The 27,242-nt window shown below is 38.8% G+C and overlaps 1 protein-coding gene across 1 annotated transcript; it reads left to right on the top strand.

Moving 5' to 3' along the window:
- The first annotated feature begins 2,356 nt into the window (after positions 1 to 2,356).
- On the top strand, positions 2,357 to 25,869 carry BIRC2 (baculoviral IAP repeat containing 2). The gene is made up of 9 exons (XM_061143360.1): positions 2,357 to 2,515; positions 3,866 to 6,011; positions 6,102 to 6,201; positions 10,314 to 10,392; positions 11,000 to 11,048; positions 18,316 to 18,570; positions 22,577 to 22,831; positions 23,537 to 23,575; positions 24,033 to 25,869. The coding sequence occupies exons 2-9, from the start codon at positions 5,111 to 5,113 to the stop codon at positions 24,224 to 24,226; spliced, it is 1,872 nt and encodes a 623-aa protein (XP_060999343.1). The 5' UTR covers positions 2,357 to 2,515; positions 3,866 to 5,110; the 3' UTR covers positions 24,227 to 25,869.
- Positions 25,870 to 27,242: the final 1,373 nt, after the last annotated feature.

Below are 27,242 nucleotides of genomic sequence, written 5' to 3'. Positions count from 1 at the left end.
TGCACTAATTCAGTACTATCTTAATTACTATGACTTGACTATATAACTCATTATCTCATGGATAAGTCCCTTCAATCTTATATTCTTCTTCAAAATTGTCTTGGACCTGTAAATATTTTGTCAACATAAATGTGAAAAATATTAGGATAGCAACCTCAGTAGAAATACACACCTTATTTTTAAAAATCACCAGTAATTTTACACTGTAAATATTAAAAAGATTAACTTAGTCAGTGGGCAACAATAAATTTAACATTCAACTACAATGTTATACTGGAGAAGGCAATGGCAACCCACTCCAATATTCTTGCCTGGAGAATCCTGTGGACAGAGGAACCTGGTGGGCTGCTGTCCATAGGGTCACACAGAGTCGGACACGACTTCAGTCGCTTCAGCGACTTAGCATGCATACATGCATTGGAGAAGGCAATGGCAACCCACTCCAGTATTCTTGCCTGGAGAATCCTGTGGACAGAGGAACCTGGTGAGCTGCTGTCCATAGGGTCGCACAGAATCGGACACAACTGAAGCGACTTAGCATGCATACATGCATTGGAGAAGGAAATGGCAACCCACTCCAGTATTCTTGCCTAGAGAATCCCAGGGACAGGAGACCCTGGTGGGCTGCCGTCTATGGGGTCGCACAGAGTCCGACATGACTGAAGCGACTTAGCAGCAGCAGCACAAGGCTATACAGGGTTAAAGTTACATTTATTATACCTGAATGTTATTACACAGTTTTTTTGGGAAATATCTAAGGACTTTCAGTTTTTGAAATACGAATTTTCCCTTATACTGTTCTTTCTTTTTTTGGTCAGGACAAGAATTGAAAATGAGAAATAGTCTTGAATCCAGAATGAACAGTTCTTGCTATATTTATTTTCCCACACATAAAAAGAAAGTTGGGTAACTTTCGGAGAAATTGTAACTTGGACTAAATACTGAACTACTATCAAACCTCATGTGCATATTCGGAAGTTTTTAGTCATTGGGAGTCACGGCATTTCTTTTCTCTGTATCACAACCTGTTATGAATACTTTCTTTTTACTATTAACACTCGAACAGAAGCCCTCCTGTTCTGTGACTGACTGGCAGGCAGAAATGACAGGGACAGGAAATGGGAAATGGTTCAGGGTCTTGGAATTCCCCCGGCTGCCTAATTAAGTAGCTTATTTGGAAGTTTTTGAAATATTTGCCCCCCTGGGGTTCCCCTGAGAGAAGAAATCATCTGATATCATTCACAAAGAGAGTCTTCACAAAACATAAACTAAAAATTTCCCTTGCTGCAATATAGCAAATATTTACTGTATGCCACTGTGTTCACACACTGCTACAGAGGGGAGCAAACCAAGATTTTGTATTTACAATTTTTGTATCACTTAACTATACAAACATGTCACAACTATATAAACGTCATTGATAAGGGCTCCTCTGTGGTTCCTTCATGATTAACATATACACGCGTATGAATGTACCCACTTAGCGGAAAAGATCCTGATCTTGGGATTGAGGGCAGAAAGAGAAAAGGGCCACAAAGGATGAGACGGTTGGCCGGCATCACCAATTCAATGGACATGAACTTGGACAAACTCTGCGGAGATGGTGAGGGACAGGCTGGCCTGGTGTGTTACAGTCCATGGGGCTGCGAAGAATCAGACACGACTTGGCGACCGAACAACAACGCATGAATGTATATATTCCATTCTAGTCACATTCAGATTAAAAAACGGAGTGAGGCCTGGCCTGAAACACCGTTCCTGTTGCTCATGAAGACTTTCTGAAATTAGAATACTTTCGTCAGTGCATCCGCCTCCAGAACAGAAAAACAAAAGCTTAAAAATAAAAGATACAGTGTCTGATTATAAAATTAATTATCTGATGCTGTTTGCTGTCCAACACTTTTTTTCCATTTCCACGGCCAGCTGTCGAAGGTTGACGTTACGCAGCCGCTGAGGCTGCTACAACTATTCATTTAATGGAAGCCCAAACGCCGGCAGGTTGCCTCCACCCCGCGACGTGGTCACCTGCACTGAGGACCCCGAACGCGCGACCCCGGGGAGAGGAGCTTCGCCCCTGTAGGGGCGTTTTTGCAGGGCTTCCCGCGGCTCGCGCTTCGTCACGTCCCCCTCAGGAGAAGGTCAGGGACGACGAGCGAAGGAAACGTCAGAAGTGCCCACGCCGCGAGATGAAAGGTCAGAATATCAAGCTGAGGCCCGGCTCCGCCGCCCCCGCCAGCTGACCCACGGCCTGGCCCTCTGCCCGCGCGCGCTCCCCGGGCCGCGCCAGACCCGCACTTCCGCCTGCAGACGCCCGGGCGCCCTCGGGCTGCGTGACGTGATCCCGGCCGGCGCGCTGACGTCAGCGGGCGTCGGCGTGGGCCTCGCGCCGGCGGGGAGCTTGAGGAGGGCTGGAGCCCAGCCACCCGGCCGCCCCTTCTGCCTGCGTCGCTGTTCAGGGGGCTGAGGAGGCTCCGGGCGGCCGAACCGTTTCCGCGTTTGCTGCGCCGGCTCCGCGGTGAGTGCAGCTCCTTCCGGGCCCCGTGGTGCGAGGCGGCTTGGGGCGCGCGGGCCTGTGGCGCTCGTTTCCCTGCGGCTGCGGTTGGGAGGACTGGGACGACAGGGCCGGGGCCCTTCGGCCGGGAGCTGGGGGGTCGCGGCGAGCTCTCCGCTCTCCTCACTCTCGCCGACGCTATTTCATTCGGAAGCCCCAACTCCAAAAGTTGTAGTCGAAAGTAAATTTTTTAAATTGACCTGTTGGCAAGCCTCCTCCGGCCGCCGCCCACTTTTGTGGCCATTGGACTCAGCCCAAGATGTTGGTCTAGCTTCTGCAGAGTTTTAAACTTAGCCCTCGGTGCTGTTTTGTTTAGATTGTGTTGGAAGGAGGACAGTTGTGTGGGAGCGGTGTCTTCTGTTTGAGATCGCCTCAACCGCTGCCACTTTCGTGGTCCACTGTGTGTTGTGAGAAATAGCGCTGGGAAATTAAAATTCCGGTTTCCCTTCTTTCTCCTTGCAACCTGTCTCTTGGCCTCAACCCCCAAAGCTACAGGTTTGCTTTAAGAGGGCAAACCACTGTAGGGTGCTTGTGGACAAAAGTCTGTCAATACAGAACGCCAAGTTCTGGTGTAACGGAAGCTTTCTTGCAAGGGGTCGCATTCCCAAGGCCAGAGTTTCACAGAGGCCTTTGGGGTGTGTTGTTTTTGAGCTGCTTTCTGTGGCTGTTGCTTTGGAATGTAAGGGCATTGTAGAGTTAAAGGGTTAGCATTTATTAATGAGTTCCTGACGCGTTTTACTCTCACTGGTGAGTTTTCCGAGTTCTGGAGAGACTTAATATTAAAGAATAAAGAACATTGTGAGCGCGCAGTCGTGTCCGATTCTTTGCAACCCCAGAGGCTGTAGCTCGCCAGGCTCCTCTGTCCATGGAATTTTCCATGCAATACTCGAGTGGGTTGCCATCTATTATATCGTCTAAATAACTGCTGCACTGTTGCTGATGGGTGCAGTCTCTTTCAGCACTAGTGCCCCTTTGCCTCTAGCAAACTGCCAGAGATAATACCCTTAAAGTATGTATTAAAGTTGTCACCAGAGGAGGAGAGGAAACCAAAAACAAAATAGGTTTCTATGTCCATCTTTCTTCAAAGTTGTACGTTAAAAGAAATGCATATTTAATGCTATGGGCAATATATTGCATTTATTTTAATAAAGTGCTTTTCTAATTAGTTTCGGTGACAAATTGCTGAAATTTAAGATGTATTACCTAAAGTGTAAATCACTTTTAGAATTTATTGAATAAGTTGAAAAGAATATATAAATTGTATTCACTGTGGAAATGCAGTTTTCTAAAATAGGTTTTGTTTTTCCTTTTCAGATTTACAGCCCTGGAGAATCTACTTTTTACCCCTCATTTTTTACCCTGCAGTAATAAATCCCATTATGGACACCCAAAAACTTTATAAAGGGATATAGTTTGAATTCTGTGGAGTGTAATTTTGTGTATGACTTAGACTTTTAAAATATGAAGGGTTTTCAGAAATAGGGCTAGTAGAGTTAATTACTGGCATATTATGCATGAGCAGTGTTGGTGATAGAGTAACTTGTTAGGCATTTGTGATAATACTAGAACAGTCAAGCTGTATCTTGATAAACTTGATTTACCTTTAAATACAAAATGAGTGATATTATAGATGCATGATTCTTAAATGAAAGACGAGTTACGTAAAAAGGTTCTGCTGTAGAAACTATGGTTAATTAGTTAAGTTTATGGAGACAATACCTTCAACTGACCAAGTGTAATTAAGTGGTATGCAAAGTGTAATTAAGTGGTAGGAAGAAAGACAACATAATATTGATGCTGCAGGAAATGAAAACAAATATAGACAGTATTAACAAAGATGAGTTAGCAGCTTGTGAGTTTTAACATCGTGCACAGTATAACAGATTTAGGTTTAATAATGCTTATAGGTGTTGACATCCTCCAAAAGTGTTAATTGAAGCTACTTTAACCTTCTTAAGTAAATACTATGATGATAAGCTATGTGAAATTAGCCTTTATATAATGTGACCATATGAAGACTTATTGTTTGCTAGAATAAAAGAAGATTTTTTTTTTTTTAATAAAAAAGATAGGAAAGTGCTTGGAGGGAAAGAAGTCTGCATATAGTTTTTTTTCTCTTGTAGGATGGCCATTAATTGGCTTGATACCCAGGCTTTGTAGTTTGTAACCAGAAGCAAATTAAAGGCATAAGTATTGTGTCTTTGTTTAGAATTTGGGGAATATAAACTTGCTTGAAAAATCAAGGAGTGTTAACATATTTTCAAAAGTGCCTCAACTTCTTTCAGACTGTTAGGTTAGTATTATACCAAATAGTGAATAGATAGCACTTGAGTTAATATAGTCCTAAAGAGTATTAAATGGTATTTTGATAATATAGGAGAGAAAGTCATCCTACCTGAGTGTAAATTCAGATGTAAATCCAGTAAAGAAGGTGTAGTGAATTTTATGTGAGTAGGAGCCTATCATTTGATTCTTTTTTATGGTAAAAAAAAAATCTAATGTGAAGAGAAGAAAAATTTCATGTAAAGGATTTTTGCTGTCAAAAAGTAAAAATCACTCATGCACAAAACTACCTCCCAAAGACTTGTCCTGGATCCCTCGTATCAAAAAATTAAGAGTGTGATGGAAGATAGTACAGTCTTGTCAAATTGGACAATTGGCAACAAACAAAAAATGACATACGACTTTTCATGTGAACTCTACCGAATGTCTACGTATTCAGCTTTCCCCACCGGTGTTCCTGTCTCAGAAAGGAGTCTTGCTCGTGCTGGTTTTTATTACACTGGTGTGAATGACAAGGTCAAATGCTTCTGTTGTGGCCTGATGCTGGATAACTGGAAACAAGGAGACAATCCTATTGAGAAGCATAAACAACTGTATCCGAGCTGTAACTTTATTCAGAATCTAGTTTCTGTTACTAGTCTGGAATCCACTTCTAAGAATGCTTCTTCTCCAATGAGAAACAGTTTTACTCACTCATTATCACCAACTTTGGAACATGGTAGATCATTCAGTGGTTCTTATTCCAACCTTTCACCAAACCCTATTAATTCTCGAGCAGTCGAAGACTTTTCCCCATTGAGGACTAACCCGTACAGTTATGCCATGAGTACTGAAGAAGCGAGATTTCTTACTTATCAAATGTGGCCATTAACCTTTCTGTCACCATCAGTATTGGCAAGAGCTGGCTTTTATTATATAGGACCTGGAGACAGGGTAGCCTGCTTTGCCTGTGGTGGGACGCTAAATAACTGGGAACCAAAGGATGATGCTATGTTAGAACACCAGAGACACTTTCCCAACTGTCCATTTTTGGAAAATTCTCTGGAAACGCTAAGGTTCAGCATTTCAAATTTGAGTATGCAGACACATGCAGCTCGCCTGAGAACATTTATGTACTGGCCACCTACTGTACCAGTTCAGCCCGAGCAGCTTGCAAGTGCTGGTTTCTATTATGTAGGTAAGAAAATGTATAGCTATATGTTTATCTAGTTCGTTTTGATTAATATATTAGAACATGTGTATTCAGTTATTCTTGTGTTTTCTTTAGGTCGCAACGATGATGTCAAGTGCTTTTGTTGTGATGGTGGCTTAAGGTGTTGGGAATCTGGAGATGACCCATGGGTAGAACACGCCAAATGGTTTCCAAGGTAATTGTTTTGAAAGGTATTTGTATACACAGTTCTGTGCGTAAAAGATGTAGGCATGTTTGCGTGTTTTAAGTTTACATTTCAGTATAACAAAGCTTCTTTATACCATTAGAGAATTAGCCATTTAAGACACCAAATTGTAACATTAGTTATTTTGGTAGAAAAATGTTTCCATTTTGGTTTAAAGTATTATAAAAATATGTAAAGTAGAGCGAAAAGGGGATACGTTAGAAAAAGATAAGAAGGAAAAAGAAAAACAAGAAGGGACATTAAATGAATCTAGGAATAGGACAAATATAAAAATGCATATAATAAAAACCTTTTTGTATAATCAATTTTAAGTGATTATAATTGTAAATTATTTTTTTCTGAACAATTTTATCTTTTTGTGGTATGTCACATATCTCTCTTTAGTCACTCTGTTTCTACCAGTATGTCCTAATTTTTTTACTATAGCCTGGCAAGAATTTAGAGGCAGTGCTGTTGGTGGAATGTTATTGAGTAGTTGTATGAAATTGGACAAGTCATGTGACCCCTTTGAGCCTTTCCTCATCTATAAAATGAGGAAGTTGGAATAGGTAATACTGTCTTTTTAAAAAATTATAAAATGTACATAACATAAAATTTGCTATTTTATCCATTTTTAAGTTCACAGTTTTGTGGCATTAAGTACATTCACCTTATTCCTTATTCATTACTACTGTCAATTTCCAAACTTTTTTTATCTTCCCAAACTGAATCGTGTATTCATTTCATTAATTCCTTATATTCCCAGCCCCTGGCAACCACCATTCTACTTTCTGTCTCTGTGAATTCAACTATTTTAGGTACTTTATAAGAGTGAAATCATATCATATAGATAATGTTTCGACTGGTGAGAGACTTTCCTAATAATGAGGAATCTCTATTTTTGTAGGAAAAATCATGTTTTATTGTCATAATTGTATTTATTTTTGGCCTCTCTGAGTGGCTTCTGGGATCTCAGTCACCATTCAGGGATTGAACCTGGGCAACAGCAGTGAAAACACCAAGTCCTGACTACTGGACCACCAGTAAATTCCCAGTTGTCAGAATTTTAAATGACTTGATTGTCCTTGGCCCTATGAAATTGGCTTATTCTGTAATTTGGAATTTAATAGTATTAAAAAGACAAAAACAGCTTTCTGATGAACAGTGTTTCATTTGTTATAATTTTTCCTTTATAAAGCAAGGCCAAACAAAATCTTGGTTTATTTCTGTAATTGGTGTTTTGCTTGAAATGGTTACATAAGGGGAAAGGCCAGTGCTTTTTGTAAACACTTCTGAAAACAACAAATTTCAATTGTGGATAGTCTTTCAGTTCAGAAGATGAAAATCCAAAGTGGATAATCGTTATCACTGTGTTTAACACAGTTTATTTATTCACTTATTAAATATGTGCATGCCTACTAGATACTATTTTACTTTTGTTTTTTCTCTCTTAACATTTTTAGTCATAACCATTCAAAAGAGTTTCCTTTTTCATAAGTATTAATATTTACACGACAGCATGGAATCAAATGAAAAGTCAATCCAAAGCAAAACGAAGAAGAACCAAATTAAAGAGAAAGGCAAAAATTGTGGTACTATTACATATGAGGTTGAAATTGAAACTGGCAGATAAATGCTGATTTTGCAGCAGACCAGTAAGAATACTGGGATTCATCTTGGTTGAGCATGATAATTCATGACAGTAACAGCATTATCTGTTAGCAAGAGTCTTAGGAATCAGTAGTTAGAAGTAACAGTGGAAAACTATGGTGATCTTTTTTCCCCTTCTAATATCATTTTTAAAAAATTGAAATATAGTTAACATAATACGTTTCCGGTGTGCTGTGCCCTGATTTGCACACATAATGAAGTTGTTACCATGATAAGCCTAGTAACCATCTGCCCCTATACAGCTATTGCAATATTATTGACCATATTAAAATAATTTTTTTCTTTGAAGTATAATTGCTTCTGGGGCTTCCCTGGTGACTCAAGCAGTAAAGAATTTGCCTGTAATACAAGAGACCTGGGTTTGATCTCTGGGTGGGGAAGATCCCCTGGAGAAGGGAATGTCTGCCCACTCCAGGATTCTTGCCTGGAGAATTCTATGGACAGAGGAGCCTGGCGGGCTACAGTCCATGGGGTTCACAAAGACTTGGCCACGACTGAGTGACTAACACTTCAACAACAACATCATAATTGTTTTGACCACATTTTTTTTTGCTGTATGTATATTACATCCCCATGGCGGATTTATTTTATCATTGAATTTTATATCTCTCAATCCCTTTCACCTATTTCCGTATATCCTTCTGAATGCTTTAGATGCTGGAGATGTAACAGTGAATAAGACAAGACAAAAATCTTAATCCTCTTAGAATTTATTGGAAAGAGGAAATATAGAACAGCCAATATACTTCCTATCTTTAGTCATTATGATTATAAGTTAATCAGTCCTAGAATAAAAATAATTTAGAACGATATTAAGATCAGGAACAATGACAAGCTATGTTTTCGGCGTGATGAACTTGAGTCATGAGCATGCTTACATGTTCTCTACTAAATCACCCCAGTCACCACTTGAAGGACATTTGGGTTGTTTCCAGTTTGTAGCAATAATGAATAAAGCCACTCTAAAAATTAGTAAACCTTTGTGAACTTGTTTTCATTTTGTTTAGGTAAATACTTTAAATACTTAGAATTGGGATTAGTGGGTTGGATGGCAAGTTTTGTTTACCATTGTAACTTTAGAAGAAACTGCCAAATTGTTTTCTGAAGTGGCTGTATCATTTTATATTCACACCAGGAATGTATGAGACCTCAAGTATTCCAGATTCTTAATGACATGTGGTAATGTCTTTTTGATTTTAGCCATTCTCATAGATGTGTAGTGGTATTTCAGTGTGATTTTAATTAGCATTTCCTTAGTGATTAATGATATTTATTTGCTATCTAGATGTTTATTTGCTGTCTGTATAAGTTGTCCCTCAGTGTCAGCAAGAAATTGGTTCCAGGACACTCCCAGGGTTTCCCCTCAAGAAACCAAAATCCATGTGTGGTTAAGTTCCTCATATGACATAGTAGAGTCAGCCCTTTGTATCTGTGGGTTCTTTGTTCTTGGAACTGTATTTTCTTTGATGAAGTGTCTCTTTTAAAGAAGTTTTTTTTTAATTGCTAGGTTTTGAGAGTTCTTAATGTATTCTAGATACAAGTTCTGCATCAGATGTGTTTTGCAACATTTCAGTCTGACTTGTTTTTTTATTTTTTTAACAGTGTATTTGATGAGCAGAAGTTTTTAATTTTGATGATGTCAGTTTATCAGTTTTATCTTTTATGGATTTTGCTGTTGGTTTATTAGCTAAGAAATCTTTTCTTAGCCTAAGGACAAAAAGATTGTCTCCTGTGTTTTCTTCTAGAAGTTATATTGTTTTAGATTTGTATTTAAGCATGTGGTCCATTTTTAGTTTGTTTCTGTGTACAGTATGGACATAGATCAAGGCTAATATTTATGAATATTGTCTATGTCCATTTGTTGAAAAAACAAAAGGGAAGAAACAGATGTTATATGAATTTCCTGGAATAACCATTGAGAAATTCTAGTAATTTGAAAGCAAGTATTTGGGAAACACTGTCACAGTGTATATAGATGAAAATACTTGATACTCTTAATTTTTTAGGGGGTTTGTGCTTCCTGTATAATGGAAGAGTGGACAGTGGAGAAAGATTAGCAGTCATTTTGTGAAAGATCATATTTTAGGCATACCACATTACAGTTTCTGAAACTTATGTTAAACTCCCAAAGTAAATTATCCAGAACAGCATTTTTCGTCTTACTTTTTTCTCCGTTGAGGTCCAGACTCATTTATTGTTGTTATTGTATTAATGGAATCAAATGAAAATATCAGAATGTATCAATACATAGTAAAAATTTGTGATGTTTTATGAGAATTTTGTTCCTGGTAGGTGTATATGTGTACTAGGTTGTGATGTAAAATGTTTGTACCATGGGATATAGTCCAAGAGTTTGAAAACCGCTTTTCTAGAATGATCAGAATATATTTTTGACATAAAAGAGATAAAAAATTTTTCCTCTTATGTTTTAGGTGTGAGTTCTTGATACACATGAAAGGGCAGGAGTTTGTTGGTGAGATTCAAGCTAGATATCCTCATCTTCTTGAACAGGTAAATATGTTTTTATAATTGGCAACATTGGATTCTCCTGAATAATAATTACAAAATATGATTAGAAGTGATCTTTATATCTTTTTAAAGTTAATTATAGTTATATGTTTTATGTCCATCTTAATGACACTTTTAAGTTTTATTTTCAGACTACCATGTTTGTTCATGGCTTTTAAAAAATTATTTTTTAGTTTTTTGAAAAGTCACAGAACTTGGCCCTGTACAAATTTCTGGTAGGGTTGGAGAAGAGTCTTCAGTATCTCCTTCGTCATTTTGAGAAAAATAAACAAAAATAACATTTTAGGACTTTGGAACCTTAGAGAGTGGTTAAGCTGAAATATAACTTTTTCTAAGTGGAATGAGAAACCATTAATACTTTTTCCTGCCTTCCTGATACTTGAATTCTAATTTGGAATTAGCTGAAGTTTAAGGAAATGTTTTATGGTGATTAAGATAAAACATAGCAAAGTGCAGTATGTAAATTGCCCAGTTTTCAAAGCATGTGTATAGATATAGATAGTACTTAAGATAAACTTATCTTAATGTTGCTATGCTCAGATTGTTTGAGATTCTGGATTTTACTTTTTTTTTTTTTCCTGTTTCATAGCTGTTGTCAACTGCAAATACTCCTGGAGATGAAAATGCTGATCCACCAAGTATGTATGAAAATATCCCAAATAAAGAATAGGATTTAAGAATAATAAAAATAAAAGTTTGTAAATAAAGGATTTCTGAGGTTATAGAAAAAAGTGCTAAGAAGTTAACTAGTAAATATTATGTATCTTTCTACTCTCTAGAGAAGGAAATGGCAACGCACTCCAGTATTCTTGCCTGGAGAATTCCATGGACAGAGGAGCCTGGCAGGCTGCAGTCCATGGGGTGGCAGAGAGTCGGACATGACTGAGCGACTGAGCACATACGCACATATCTACCTTCTAAGATTCATGATATTTTTAGAGGATTCTTGGAAATATTCTAGTTTTTATTCTTAAAGTGCTCATGTTCTAACTGGGGAGACAAGATAGGAATAGGAAATGAGAGGAGCAAATAATAAGCCCTCCAGAGAGGGAACGTTTGCTGTAAACTATCATGTTTGGAAAGGCCCAGGTTACATGATTTGAGAACTGGGCTAGAAAAGTAGGTATTTACCTGATATGTAGTATTTTAGTGCAAGGGTAGGAAATACATCTTCTGGTTATAATTCAATTTTAGCTACATCAGGCATTTAGTGTAAAGTGTTATTTAGTCTGCTGTTTCCATATTAACTTTCCGTCTGGATGATCTAACCAGTGTTGGAAGTGGGATATTGAAGTTCCCTTCTATTATTGTATTCCTCTGTGTTTCTCCCTTTAGTTATGCTAGTATTTGCTTTGGATATTTAGATGCACCAGTGTTTTGTTGCATATAAGTTTACAATTGTCTTATGTATTCTTGATGAATTGGCCCCTTCATCACTGTGTATAGTCATTTTCTTTGTCTCTTAGCACTAATTTTGACTGAAAGTTTAGTTTATGTAAGTAGAGCAACTCCTCATCACTTTTGATTATCTTTTGCATAGAACTTTTATATCTTTTCACTTTCAGCCTTTTATATCTTTCCGCTTCCAGTCTTTCTGTGTCCTTAAAGCTAAGGTGATTCTTTTGTAGGCCGCATGCTGTTAGATCTTGTGGGTTTTTTTAATCCATTCAGCCATTCTTGTCTTTTGATTGGAGAATTTAGCCTGTTTACATTTAAAATAGTTACTGATATATAAGGACTTCTTACTGTGTTTTTGTTAATTGTTTTCTGATTGGGTTTTTTTTTTTTTTAGTTCCTTTGTTCATTTCTTCCTCTCTTGCTGTCTTCATCTCTGACTCAATTTCTGTAGCGAAGTGAAGCCACTCAGTCGTATCCGACTCTTTGCGGCCCCATGGACTGTAGCCCATCAGGCTCCTTGGTCCATGGAATTCTCCAGACAAGAATTCTGGAGTGGGTTGCCATTTCCTTGTACTTTAATTTCTCTATTGTATTTTCTGTATCTACTGTAGGTTTTTTCTTTCTGTTTACCATGAAGCTTACAGATATAATAGTGTGTATATATATATATATATCTCTTACAGATAAAAATCTTACAGATAATAATATATCTTACAGATATAATAGTCTGTGTTAAGCTGATAACAACTTACCTTCAGTTGTTTAGAGAAACTCTACAGTTTACTTATCCTCACCCCAGGTTTTACACTATTGATGTCATACTTTATATCTCTTTATATTCTGCATCTAGTAACAAATTATTGGAGTTGGAGTTGTAGTTGTTAGTATTGTTTTTTATTTTTCTATATGTACTCCTTATTAAAAAAAATTGTATTGGAATATAGTGGATTTACAGTGCTGTGTAGTTTCAGGTATACAGTGTAGCACTTCTGTGATACTATATGTTAATTCTTCATCAGATTCCTTTCCCATATAGTGTGTAGTAGAATATTGAGTAGAGTTCCCTGTGCTATACAATAGGTCTTCGTTGGTTATCTCTTTTATATATGGTAGTGTGTGTATGATTATCCCATGCTCCTAATTTATCGGTTTCCTCAGAGTTTCCCCTTTGGCAGTCATAGGTTTGTTTCTGAAATCTGTGAGTCTTTTTCTGTTTTGTAAGTTAATTTATATCATTTTAAAAAAACATTTAGATTTCACATATGAGCAATATCATATGATATTTGTCTTTCTCTGTCTGACTTAGTATGTTAATCTCTGGGTCGGTCCATCCATGTTGCTTCAAATGGCATTATTTTGTTCATTCTTTGTGGCTGAGTGAATTCCCTTATATGTATGTACCTCATCTTTATCCATTCCTGTGTCAGTGGACATTTAGTTTTCTTCCATGTCTGGCTGGGCTTTCCAGGTGGCTCAGTGGTAAAGAATCCACCTGCCAAGCAGGAGATGCGGATTTGATCAGTCCCTAGGTTGGGAAGATCCGCTGGAGAAGGATGGCAACCCACTCCAGCAGAACTTTTGCCTGGGAAATCTCATGGACAGAGGAGCCTGGAGGGCTACAGTCCATGGGGTCACAAGAGTCGGACACAGCTTGGTGACTAAACAACAGCAACAACGTCTTGACTATTGTAAATAGTGCTGCAGTGAACATTGAGGTGCATGTATCTTTTTGAATTACAGTTTTCTGCAGATACGTGCCCAGGAGTGCGATTGCTGAGCCATACGGTAGTTACAGTTTTAGTTTTTTAAGGAACGTCCGTACTGTTCTCCATAGTGGTTATAACCAGTGTACATTCCCACCAATAGTGAAGGAAGGTTCTCTTTTCTTCACTCTCCCTCCAGCATTTATTTTTGTAGACTTTAATATTAGCTGTTCTGACCAGTGTGAGGTGATAACCTTATTGTAGTTTTTATTTCTGTTTTTGTGATAACTAGTGATGCTCAGCATCTTTTCATGTGCTTTTTGGCCATCTGTATGTCTTTAGAAGATCTTCTATCTCTTTTTGATTGGGTTTGTTGTTTTTACGTAGAGCTGCATGAACTCTCTGTATATTTTGGAGATTAATCCCATGTTAGTCACTTTGCAAATATTTTCTCCCATTCTATAGGTTGCCTTTTTGTTTTGTTTATGGTTTCCTTTGCTGTGCAAACTGTATTACTGTTTTTTTAACTTATATTAGACATACAATTACAGTATAGTGTGTTCTGAATTTGACCTGCATACTTAATTTTACCAGTTAAGTTTTATACTTTTATGTGTTTTCATGTTATTACTTAAGGTCTCTTCATTTTAACTTGAAGAAATTATTTTAGCATTTCTTATAAAACAGGTTTCGTGTTCATGAACTCTGTCAACTTCTGTTTGACTGGAATGTCTTTATTTCTTCTTCGTTTCTGAAGGACAATTTTGCCAGCATTTGTTTTGCTGAAAGTTGTACTTTTATTTTGGTTTCATAGGATTCGTTAACAAAAGAAACTGCTTGTTACACACAAATAAACAGTTTCAGTATTTAATATTCAGTAATTAATTTGGCTTAATTTCAGTGTACAGTCATTAAAAGAATAGAAATAGAAACAGCAGAGAGAAGTAACAACATACACATCTCTGCATTGGGCCAGCACCCACGTTGATCTAGTACTGAACAGTGCTGGCAGTCCCACGTAACAGCAGACTGGAGTCCTGACTGGGAAGGGGTCCTGTTAGTACCTCCACCACACAGGCCAGACTTCAGATTGCAGCTTTGGGAGCTCCTGCTTGTGATCCTAGGCCACAAACTGATAACAGTTTGCATGCAAAAGTGCAGTTGTGGTTTTTCTTTAACTTTTTCAATGCTGTTTGTTTCACCTTGTGAGTCATAAAATCCTTTAGGCTCTGGGGGCCAGGTTAGGTCCCCAGGGGCTTAAGATATTCTAAGGTTGGATTTCCCTGGTGGTCCAGTAGTTAAGAATCAGCCAACTAACAGGGACACCAGTTCAATTCCTGGTCTGGGAAGATTCCACATGCTGCAGAGCAGTTAAGCCCATCTGCTGCAACTACTGAGCCCATGCTCTGCAACACGAGAAGCCACCACAATAAGAAACCTGCACGTTGCAACTAGAGAAAGCCTGTACAGCAAACAGACCCAGTGCTACCAAAAATGAATAATTGAATAAATAATCAAATATAAAGCACTCGTTAAAAAAAACGTTTCAAGACCCACTCCCTTTCTTATCCAAAGTGCTGCTTGACTTGCTGGTAACAATTGGTGTTCTTGCATGCAGGCAGGCATGTAGTCCAGGCAAGGTCAGAAGTCGGTTAGAGGTATGCTCCCCTACTTCTGAAGCCTGAACAAGGCTACCTTCATTTTTAATTTCCCAAACAGTGTTCTTTTTGGCATTTGTTTTTCTTTTAGCACTTTGATACATTAAGTTTTTCTCTCCTAGCCGGCAAGGTTTCTGCAGAGAAATGTGCGGATAGCCTTAGGGGGGTTCCATTGTATGTAATGATTCGTTTTTTTCTTGCTGCTTTCAAAATGCTTTCTTTGTCTTTGTTTTTAATATTTTGACTATAATGTATCTTGGAATACTCTCTGGCCTGATCTTGCTTGGGGTTTTCTGTGCTTGCTATTTCTGGATATCCGTATCTCTCCCAAGATTTGGGAACTGAAGTTTTAAGCTATTATTTCTTGAAGTAAGCTTTCTACCCTTTTTTTCTGTCTTCTGGGGTTCCTGTGATGTAACTGTTCATCTGCTTGATGGTGCCCTATAATTCACATGGTCTTCCTTCACTCTTTATTCTCTTTTTGTTCCTATAACTGGCTAATTTCAAATGATCTTGGTTTGGGTTCTCTCATTCTTTTTTTCTGCATGATCAAGTCTGTTGAAGTTTTCTACTGATTTTCAGTTCTGTCCTTTTATTCTTCAGCTCCAGGTTTTCTGTTTGATTCTTTTTTATTTTTCTTGTTTAAACTTCTGATTTTGTTCATGCATTGTTATTTTCATTTCATTTAGTTGTTTACTGTTGTTCTCTTGAATTCTGTTGAGTTTCTTTAAGGTGACTGTTGAGTTCATTGTCAGACAAATCATAGATCTTCATTTCTTTGGGGTCAGTCTGGATGTTTATTAGTTTCTTTTGATGGTGTTCTATGTGCCTGATTTATATGCTGTATGAAGCCTGGCCATAGTATCTGTGCATTTGAAGGAGCAAACGCCATTTCCAGTTTTTACTGATTGGTCTTGCTAGGTGAGGACCTTCTTCTGTCAATTTTGATGGATACAGAGCTGTTTTGGGATCTATTGCTGGGACCATAGTCAGGGATTCAGGCACCTGGGTACAAGCCAGTCTTCTCAAAATTGCTGTCCTTGGTTTTGGAATACACTAGGCTTTCAAAATCTTACATCTCAATCACAGAGCCTCTCACAAAGGCACTTTGGTCCTTGGATGGATTCCAAATTGTTGTTGAGTGGGGATACAAATGGGGGGCATCTTACTTGGCAGTCTTGCTATCATTACTCTCTTGTATCCTTCTTAAGGTATTGTCCTCACTTGGCTTCCTGGACACCACATGGTTGATTTCCTCTGTTTCCCTGGTTGATCATGAACAGTTTCCTTTGCTGGTTACTCCTTTTTCAGACTTGTTAAGTGATGCATTGCCCCTCAGCATTCAGCCCAAAGGTAGTTATCCATTTCCTAAGCTGCAGACTAGCATGTTCAACCACCTGTTTAAATCTCTGCTTGTTTATAATGGGTTTCTCAGAGTTAATAGGACCAGAGCAAACATTTTCTCCCTGCCCTTCGTACCTCAGATGTGCTTCTTCTATGATGTCCCCTGCTCAGTTAATTGTCCCCACTTGCTGAGATTGACTTAAGTTAGACATCGTCCCTGATTCCTCCTTTTACTTTGTATATTTAAGCTATTAAATGATTCCTCCTTTTACTTTGTATTTTTAAGCTATTAAAAGTCCTTTCATCTCTACCTTTATAATATGTCCCAAATCTTACCACTTCTCTTCATCATCACCACTGTTAATCTGATTCAAGCTTCCATCACCTTTTGTCATAAAATCCTAACAGGTCTCCCTGATTCCATTTTACCTCACTAAAGTTTATCACAGAGCTGCCAGAATCATCTTTTGAAAAAACAAATCAAGTTTTAGCAGTTGTAGAATATTCTAGCAGACTTAAAATATAAACTCCTCACAAGGGTCTACATGATCGAGGCCTCACCCTCCTCTCTTGACTCTGCACCACCTTACTGTTTCTTGAATATATCAAGCTTTCCTCTTGACTTGAGACTTTTATACTGGCTGTTCTCTTTGCCTGAAAGACTTCTTTCAGATATTCCCACATTCATTCCCTATCATTCAGGTGTTTGCTCTGCTGTTACCCATTCAGACAGGGTTTTCCACATGTGTTTGAGCAAGGGCGCACTTACACATTGTATATTTATGTTTATTATAAAGCAGTTTTCCAGCAGATGGCAGTAAAGTATCTTGAAGAATGATGTCTTTTTATAATTTTCACAAAAGTGCCGTATTGGCTAGCACTGGCCCTGTTAGCAGAAAATGCCTCTCTGATCACCCTATCCTGATTGTCCTCCTGCTGCTTCCTAGTTTGTCTTAACCACCTTATTCTGCTTTATTTTCTTCAGAATATGTGTTGCTATCTGAAGTCGTATTACTTTAATTCTTTAATCACATTTTTTTTAAACCACATTTTTAGATGTATTCAATGTGACTTAGTCTTCCACTTTACTGTTCTTCCCATCTTTGTTTTTTTCTGCTTCATCTGTCCACCTCTTCAGGTCCTGTCTATCCTTCAGGTTCAAACTCTAGTGTGATCTTCTTCATTAAGTCTTTGTTGATTTCTCCCACTTTCCTAGCTGAATTGAGATTATTCTCACTTCTGAATTCGTGTAGCATCTCAGTTTCCAAAAATAAGTGTACAACAGAGTCATTTGAGGAATTGTTAGGATATTTTTATGTTCCTTCCCTAAAGAATCTCTGAGTAGGTCTAAGATGTGGGAATTGGTATTTTTTTAAAGTACAGCCTATCACTGGGCTTCCCTGGTGGCTCAGTGGTAAAGAACCTGCCTGCAATTCAGGAGACATGGGTGCGATCCCTGGGTCGGGAATATCCCCTGGAGAAGGAAATGGCAGCCCTCTCCAGCATTCTTGCCTGGGAATTCCTATGGGCAGAGGAGCTTGGCGGGCTGTGGTCCATGGGGTCATGAGAGAGTCAGACACAACTTAGCAACTAAACAACAATAACAGCAGCCTGTTGCTGCACTCTCATTTGACCCTTACGAGGTTCAAACTTTGGTTGGAGTTATAGGTAACTTGTGCATACGGCTCGTCTCCATTACCAGGATATAATCACCCCTAGAGTAAAGATTTTATCAGAGTCATTATTGTTCCCCGTATTTTTATGTTTATGGAATTTACCCAAATATGTATCTTTTAAAATAGTTGTTCATTTTGGACCTGGAGAAAGTTCTTCAGACGATGCAGTCATGATGAATACACCTGTGGTTAAAGCTGCCTTGGAAATGGGCTTTAGTAGAAGCCTGGTAAAGCGGACAGTTCAGAGTAAAATCCTAACAACTGGAGAGAATTACAAAACAGTTAATGATATTGTGTCAGCACTTCTCAATGCTGAAGATGAGAAAAGAGAAGAAGAAAAGGAGGAAGAGAAAGAAAGACAGACTGAAGAAACAGCATCAGGTATTTGGGAATGTTAGTCCCCTGCATTATTTTCACTGAGGTCTCATAGGACTGTCTCATGTGTTGCAGGACAGTGAGTATCCATGTCTCTCCACTGACTGCTGGTGACAGCCACCGGTCATTCCAAACCTCCATCCCCGTCACTGTGAGCAATGTATTACACTAATTGAGTATCACTGACTACAGTTGTTTTTTCTTTTTGAATGTTTTTTTTCTCCCCAGGAAGATCCCTAATTTATGCTAATCAGAGGATTTTGTCATAATTTCTTTCTTGAGCTATATTACCTTTCTCCCTCATATATTAACAGATTTAAACTGTTTTGAAAAAGCAAGATTTTAAAGCTGGGAGCCTGTCTTATTTCTACTTATTTTTTTAAAGTTGCTTTCAGTCATATTCTTAATATGGTATTTGGCTGTCTAATCCTAGCTTAGTGATCCTTATAGAAAAAATAGAACCCATGATGAAATTCTAGGATTTGATAAGAAGCACCTCCCCAACCCAAAGATCATAGAGAATTGATTTTGGCATTCTTCCAGATTGTGTTAAGCTTCAGACTTCCACAAGTCTTTTGAGTAATCATTCCTTTAACAAATACTAACTGAAAATGATCACCTGTACCAAGTACTGTGCTCCTCATGGTGCTTACTTTCAAGGAGCTTAGAGACTAGCTGTGGAAACTAGTATGCAAAAAGACGGTTACAGGGCCAGTAGAGGTTGAAGGTTACATACATAGTGTAAATTTGGCTGTTGGGGTTGGAAAACACTTTTTCTGTTAAGCTTGTAAGTAATGATAGGAATAGTTTGAGAACTGTATCATTTGGCCATGTAGCAAAATGTTTAAGGTCTGATTTGTAGTTGAGACAAATTTGTGTTTAAATCCTGGCTCTTGTCAGTTACCAGCTTGGCGATTAATTTAACCAGAACTCTGTTTTCTCATCTGTAAAACAAGGATGATAGTAGTACAAATTGCATGGGGCAGCTATAGGAATTAAATGAGATGTTACAAGTAAAACAGTTTAGTGCCTTTACCTAGCACATCAAAAATTTTTTTAAGTAGATTTCCTTGGGAAGTGAGAGGGTCTTCATGCAAGAAAGGGACCAGGCATAGTGAGATTGTTAACCAGAGGGCAGGAGGAGAAAGGGACAACAGAAGATGAGATGGTTGGATGGCATCACTGACTCAATAGACATGAGTTTGAGCAAATTCCAGGAGATAGTGAAGGACCTCTGGAGTGCTGGAGTTCATGGGGTCACAAAGAGTCGGACCTGACTGACCATCTGAACAACAACAACAATAAAATACAGATTAAGTGAAATCACTCTAATAAATCTGGGCACCATAGTTTTGTGACTTTCTTGGACTTTGTAAGGTTCAGAGAATAGTCTTGAATTACAGCTTTGAAATTGTTTCTTAATAAAAAAAAAAAAAGAGAGAGGAAGAGTTTAGAATGCTAATAAGAGAAGATCATTAAAACACCTGACTGATACATAGTTTAGAAAGGGACATAAGCAAAGCCAGGAGACAGCTCTTGTGTTAGTAGGGTTGGAAATGACATGGAGATACAGCATCAGGTGAAGAACAAATCTGTTAGTAGTAAGGTGAATTATTAAGGTAGAAGGATCTAAGCTGTGGTCAGAGAAGGGACTTTGATAATTTTGAGATGAATAGTGTGTTTCACTTCGTGGTTGTTCAATCATGTCTGACTCTTTGCGACCCCAAGGAAATGGTCTTTTTTTTTTTTTTTTAAAACAACTTTACAATAGACTTCTTTATTTTTCATTAAACTTGTAAATATATAGATGTACAAAATGCTAAAGCCTTTGACTGTGTGGATCATAGCAAGCTGTGAAAAACTTTTAAAGAGAGGGGACTACCAGACCATCTTACCTGCCTACCTAGAAAACTGTATGAGGGTTAAGAAGCAATAGTTAGAACCCTGTATAGAATGATTGGTTCAGGATTGAGAATGGAGTATGACAGGGCTGTCTGTTGTCACCCTGTTTATTTAACCTATACACTGAGCACATCGTGAGACATGCCGGGTTGGATGAGTTACAAGCTGGAGTCAAGATAGGCGGGAGAAGCATCAGCAACCTCAGATTTGTGGCTGAAACCACTCTAATGGCAGAAAGAAAAGAGGAACTAAAGAACCTCTTGATGACGATGAAAGAGAGTGAAAAAGTTGGCTTAAGACTAAATATTAAAAAAACTAAGATCATAGCATCTGGCCGCATTACTTCATGCCAAATAGAAAGGGAATAGGTGAAAATAGTGACAGATTTCCTCTTCTTGGGCTCTGAAATCATTGCGAGTGGTAACTGTAGCCATGAAATCAGAGGACGATTGCTTCTTGTCAGGAAAGCTATGACAAACCTAGACAGTGTGTTGAAAACAGAGACAGCAGTCTGCTGACAAAGGTCCGTATAGTCAAAGCTATGGTGGTCATGTTTGGTTGTGAGAGCTGGACTGTAAAGAAGGCAGAGCACCAAAGAATTGATGCCTTTGAACTGTGGTGCTGGAGAAGACTCCTGAGAGTCCCCTTGGTCAGCAGGGAGATCAAAGCATTTAGTCCGAAGAGAAATCAACCCTGAATACTTATTGGAAGGACTGAACAACAACTTTTTTTTTCTAAGGCTGAAAGCAGGCAATTAAATATTAGTGATTGGGGCATCAAAAGAGGAAGATTTTGAAAAATATTTCAGGAATTTATGCCCATAGTCTATTTAACAATGGATTTTGTGTGGTTTAAGGTTAAAGGGTAAAACATTACTTTAAAAAAAAGACTAGGCTTGATTCATATGCAGTCTTTTAAAATTGCTATAGACCTAAACATTTATAAGATATTGGTAGCCAACTATGTGCCAGATACTGTGATAAATACTTCACATATGTCTCATTTAATCCTTAACAACTCTTTGAGAAAGGTACTGTTATTGTCTACATTTTACAGATGAGGAAACTGAGGTGTGTGAAGGTTATGGCACATAGCTACTAAGTGGCTGTGCCTGTGTGGACAGCTAGCCCCCCACCGCCCCAGGTCTTTGTTGCTGAGCGCCGGCGTTCTCTAGGTGCAGCAAGTGGGAGCTGCTCTCTCTTGCAGAGTGCGGGCCTCTCACTGCGCTGTCTTCTCTTGCCGCAGAACACTGGCTGTAGGCCATGGGCTTCAGAAGTTGTGCTGCATGGGCTCAGTAGCTGCAGGGCTGTGGGGTGCAGGCTCAGCAGCTGGGGAGTACAGGCTTAGTTGCCCTGCAACATGTGGAACCTTCTTGGACCAGGGATCAAACCCTGTCCCCTGCATTGGCAGGCGGATTCTTAACCAGTGGACCACCAGGGAAATCCTGCTCACTACTTCTTAAACATGAAGTTGAAGATACTAATCTCAGAGACTTGATTCTGCAACTGATTCTTCCTGTGACATTGGACAGGTCACTCATTCCTCCTGAGTCTCTCTTACCCTGTATGAAAATAAGAAACAGTCATAACCGACTTGTTTAATTGATAGGATCTTTCTATCTAATGAGATAATTCATATGAAAATGCTTATAAACGTAATGTGATATAATGCAAAGAGAAGTCAGTATTTCATTGGGGCAAAGTATAGAGGTGGCACATTTATACTATCCTCTAAAATTCTCTTCCTACTTTATGCAGGATAAAGCAGGATTCTAAGATAGGTAAATATTGGGTTGACCAAAAAAGTTTATTCAGGTTTTTCTGTAGCATTTTACAGAAAAACCCAAACGAACTTTTTGGCCAACCCAATATACAGACTTAAGTAGGTTACAAAAGCAGAGGCCATGTGTGTGCTACATACTATGCCTTAGCTGAATCTTCTGAAGGTTTTCCAAATGACAGACATTAAGATGCTGACAGGTAATTTTGTTCTTTTTTTCTTGCTCCTATTTAGTGTCTGAGTTGTTCATAGGATTGGTTGTTAGTGACTATGAGTGTGGTTGGAACAGTTTATAATCTAATACATTTTTTCTTTTTTTTTAACATTGAAGATGATTTGTCATTACTTCGGAGGAATAGAATGGCTCTCTTTCAACAGTTGACGTGTGTGCTTCCTATCCTGGATAATCTTTTAAAGGCCAATGTAATTAATAAACAGGAACATGATATTATTAAGCAAAAAACACAGATACCTTTACAAGCAAGAGAACTGATTGATACTGTTCTAGTTAAAGGAAATAGTGCCGCCAACATCTTCAAAAACTGTCTTAAGGAAATTGACCCTACATTATATAAGAACTTGTTTGGTGAGTTTGTTGTACAGTTATTTTTAGAATTGTGTTCATCTTTGTGTTTGATAAACAGATTGAATCCAGTTAGCAAACTGTGTACATTTAACTTGTTCTAAAAAAGTGAAGTCTTTCATTGCCCAAGTAGCTTGGCTAAATAATATCCGATGATATATAGCTAAAATCTATGTGTCCAATACATAGTAGGGGAAAAATAATATGTAGTAGGCAAAGCAGTCTTGTATTTGGTAGAGTAATGTTTTAAAAAGTTTTTTTAATTGAGGTGTAGGTGGTTCACTGTATTGTGTTAGTTCCAGGGGTACAACAGTTATTTAAAAATTTCAAAGATTATATTCCATTTATAGTTATAAAACATTGGTTTATATAGTTATAAAACTATTTTCTGTGTACTGTACAACGGACCTTGTAGCTTATTTATTTTATACATAGTAGTTTGTACCTCTTAATCTTCCTATCCCTGTTTTGCCCACCCCCACTCCCACTGGGTGGCCACTAGTTTGTTCTCTGTGTCTGTGTCTTTTATGTCACATTCGCTTGTTTTATTTTTTAGATTCCACATATACCTGATAGCGTAGTGTTTCTCTGACTTATTTCACTAAGCACAATATACTCCTGGTCCATCTGTGTTGTTGCATGTGACAGAATTTTGTTTTTATGGCTGAGTGTTAGAGTGATGTGTTTTGTATGTTTTTCTTTCCTCAGTGGAAAAGAATATGAAGTATATTCCAGCAGATGTCTCAGGTAAAACAAAATTAAGGCTTGGGACCAACATAAAATATTACCCTTTAAAAAAATTATTTATTTATTACTTTTGGCTGTGCTGGGTCTTTGTTCCTGTGCAGGCTTCCTATAGTTGGGGCTCGTGGAGGCTGCTCCTGATTGCAGGGCACAGGCTTTTCACTGTGGCGGCTTCGGTTGCCGCGCACAGGTTCTAGGGTGCACAGGCTTCAGCAGCACAGCGCGTGGGCTCAGCAGCTGCGGCTCCCAGGCTCCAGAGCACAGGCTCAGCAGCTGCGGTGCACGGGTTTAGTTGCTCCACAGCGTGTGGGATCTTCCTGGACCAGGGATTGAACTTGGGTCTCCTGCATTGGCAGGCAGATTCTTCACCACGGACCCACCAGGGAAGCCCCTACCCTTTTAATTTTTAAATGGAAGGTAAAGTAGAAACTGAATTTCACTGAGGTTTTTGTTGTTGTAGGTCTGTCCCTGGAAGAACAGTTGAGAAGGCTGCAAGAAGAAAGAACTTGTAAAGTGTGTATGGACAAAGAAGTTTCTATTGTATTCATTCCTTGTGGTCATCTGGTAGTATGCCAAGAATGTGCCCCTTCTCTAAGAAGATGCCCTATTTGCAGAGGTATAATTAAGGGTACTGTTCGTACATTTCTCTCATAAAAGAAAAATAGGCTGTATGTTAGCTTATGTATAAAAATCTTTAAAATATTGTCTGAAGTTGTTTCAAGTAAAAAAATGAATTACTGACTCCTTAATTAGTAACATTTACATTCTCTGCTTTCTTTGGCACTAGTACTCGTGTTTCCAAAAAGTGGTGTCATACATAATATTTAATATTAATCTCTATATGAAAAGTAAGGTTTATGTTTGAGCTGTGTTAGTGTACCTACGTGCACACAGAAGAAGTTAAAGGAGCAGTGTTAATACTGTTATGTATCATTTTAGGAGTGACTGGATCTGGTATTCTTTCTGAAAGCATTGAGTACTACTTTAGAGTACAGTTGAAAAGAACTGGAAACCAGGAACTCTGGAGTTTATCACTGTTATATTGCCAAATTCTCATTGGTTCTTTTTCAAATAGTGGTACAGCATTGAGACAGGGTCCTGGTTCCTACTCAAAAAAAAATATGCATAACAATGTCTTTGAGTTCCACAGAACTGGGGCCTCCACCCAGGTGGAGGGAGGTAACTTCAGGCTGAATACAAGATTCCTGGAGCACTGCTCTGTTGCCTCACCAGCAACCAATCAGAAAAAAGTCACACATCCTGAAGCCCTCATCCCAAATGTTACCTTCTGTTTCTGGGGACCAGTGATGACCATCCTGTTAGGTCACCTGTTTGGCCCCTGTCTATTTCATCTCTGAGAGGAGCCAACAGTTTCAAGCTAAATTGCTGTTATTACAAGGGTTTCAGGCACATAATACCTCCACTTAGATCATTTAGAGAGAGACTTCTGCTCTGCTAGGCAGGCCTACGCTCATGCACAGCAGGAAGAAGTTTCAGAAGAAAGAGACCTTCGCCCCAATTCCCAAGAAGTATCTTGAGTATGAAGTCTCAGTGGGGAGTTGTTAGGGGAAGCACGCTGATTGAAACCGCCCACCCTGGCCAGGCACCACAGTAACCATTTGCATGAGTTGTTTTACGACAGGAGGTCCTGGTAAGGAACATGGAACTAATAAGCCACCACCAACCGGAAGAGTTCAGGAAAGGTCAAAAGGAGACACCACATGTCTGACCACCTCCCAGTATCCTCACCTCTAGCATCCATCTTGGCTGAACAAGGCATGCACCACCAGGAAGGGCTCTGAGTCAGAATGATTGGCTAAAGACAACCTGGAAACTAATCCCATCCTCATAAACCCGAGACTGCCAGACCTCTTCTCCTGGGTTCCATAACCCTATTGCTCTCCACCCGGGCACCTGTTCCCGATAAAATCTGCTTTGTCAGCAAAAAAAATAAAATGGTGTCATATGATATTTAATCTTAATCTCTGTTTATATGAAAAGTAAGATTTATGTTTGAGCTGTGTTAGTGTACATGTGTGTACACGGGAGAAGTTAAAGAAGCAGTGTTAATGCTGTTATGTATCATTTTAGAAGTGACTGGATCTGGTATTCTTTCTGAAAGCATTGAGTACTACTTTAGAGTATTGTTGAAAAGAATTGGAAACCAGGAACTCTGAAGTTTATCACAGGTATATTGCCAAATTCTCATTGGTTCTTTTTCAGTTGTGTTGTAAGATAAGGATTTTTCTCTTAGTGGTATAAAAGGTTTTCCCTTAATAAAAGGTCTTTAGAAAGACTACATCAATTCACACCAGTTTTTTTTTTGTTCTGCCTTATAATAAACTTTCATAGGGTTATATAAGAATGAGATAATGTACATAAGCATAATAACTTGTCACATTGTAAGCAGTTCAAATGCTAATTATTAAAAAATTGAATTCATAAAACAAATTACCAAAAATTGTTTTTTAAATAATAATGGAATTTATGAGAATTTCTTTTAGATGACAGTATCTGTCTAGTTGCTTTGTATATTGTAGATACTGTTTGAATTAAAAATCCATATCAAACATTCTTAACAAAATTATGTAAATCTTCATTGGGATTTAAGAACATAGTGTCATCATTTTGTTGTAGAGGTGTTGGTGGGGGGTTGAATACAGGCAATGGTAAGTATCTTCTTTGGGGCTCAGTCATATTTGACCTTTCCCAGATCTGGCTGGGTCTTTGACAGACTTCTGAGGCCAGGTGAAAAGGAGGTGTAGTATTAAAAATTCTTATCCCCAAACTCCATTAGATTCTTTCAAGTAAAGAGTATAGTAGGAAGAAAGAAAATTTCTCTGTCCTTTTTTTTTCTTTAGTCAGACTTCACAGGTGCTGTTTAATGATGGCTAAGTGAAAATGGGCAGGAATTCTATAGGAAGCGGTATCTGCAGGGCCCTGGCATGCACTCTAAGGGCCGTGGAGGCAGGTCCTGTTCCAGGGTGCCCGCGGCACAGCCCCTCTCTTCTGTGAGTTGTGGGACTCACCACTTGGCCTGGGCCTGGGTCTCCAGAAAGCCCGAGTCCTCTGCTGGGCAGAGAGCAGCCCTGCAAGCTCCCTGATATTTCTGTGGGCCCAGGTCTGGCCCTGTGAGGAATCTGAGGCTCCGTGTATTGCAGGGCGCTGCAGCAAGTGTTCCATCAGGTAGGAGAGGGCGTGGCTGGTGGGAATGGGTGTGGCAAGGCCAGGAGCAGGGGTGTGTGAGAGTGCGGGCCACCAGCTGGCTCTGGCCTTCGTCGTGATGTGCTGATGCACTGGTGTAGGTCTGAATGCATACTTTTAGGTGCAAGACCCATGTTAGTAAGAGAAAGATTCTCCCTGCCATTACAGAAGGAATTCAAAGAGGGAATTAGATCATTTTTGAAACTCTACTATAGTGAAACATAGTATCCACTGTGTACCAGGCACAGTGCTACTAGATTCTTTTAATGATTAAGATTTGTTATGAGCTGAGTTGTGTCCCGCAAATATGAACGATAAAGTCTTAATCCCCAGTATCCCAAAATATGACTGTATTTCAAGATTGGGCCTTTAAAGGGGACTTCCCTGGTGACTCAGATGGTAAAGAATCCACCTGTAACGAGGGAGACCTGGGTTCGACTCCTGGGTTGGGAAGTTACCCTGGAGG

This window comes from Dama dama, chromosome 1, assembly GCF_033118175.1.
Source record: "Dama dama isolate Ldn47 chromosome 1, ASM3311817v1, whole genome shotgun sequence".
Classification (NCBI taxonomy): Eukaryota; Metazoa; Chordata; class Mammalia; order Artiodactyla; family Cervidae; genus Dama; species Dama dama.
Note: the sequence above shows the minus strand (reverse complement) of the source record. Positions and strands in the feature narration are given on the sequence as shown.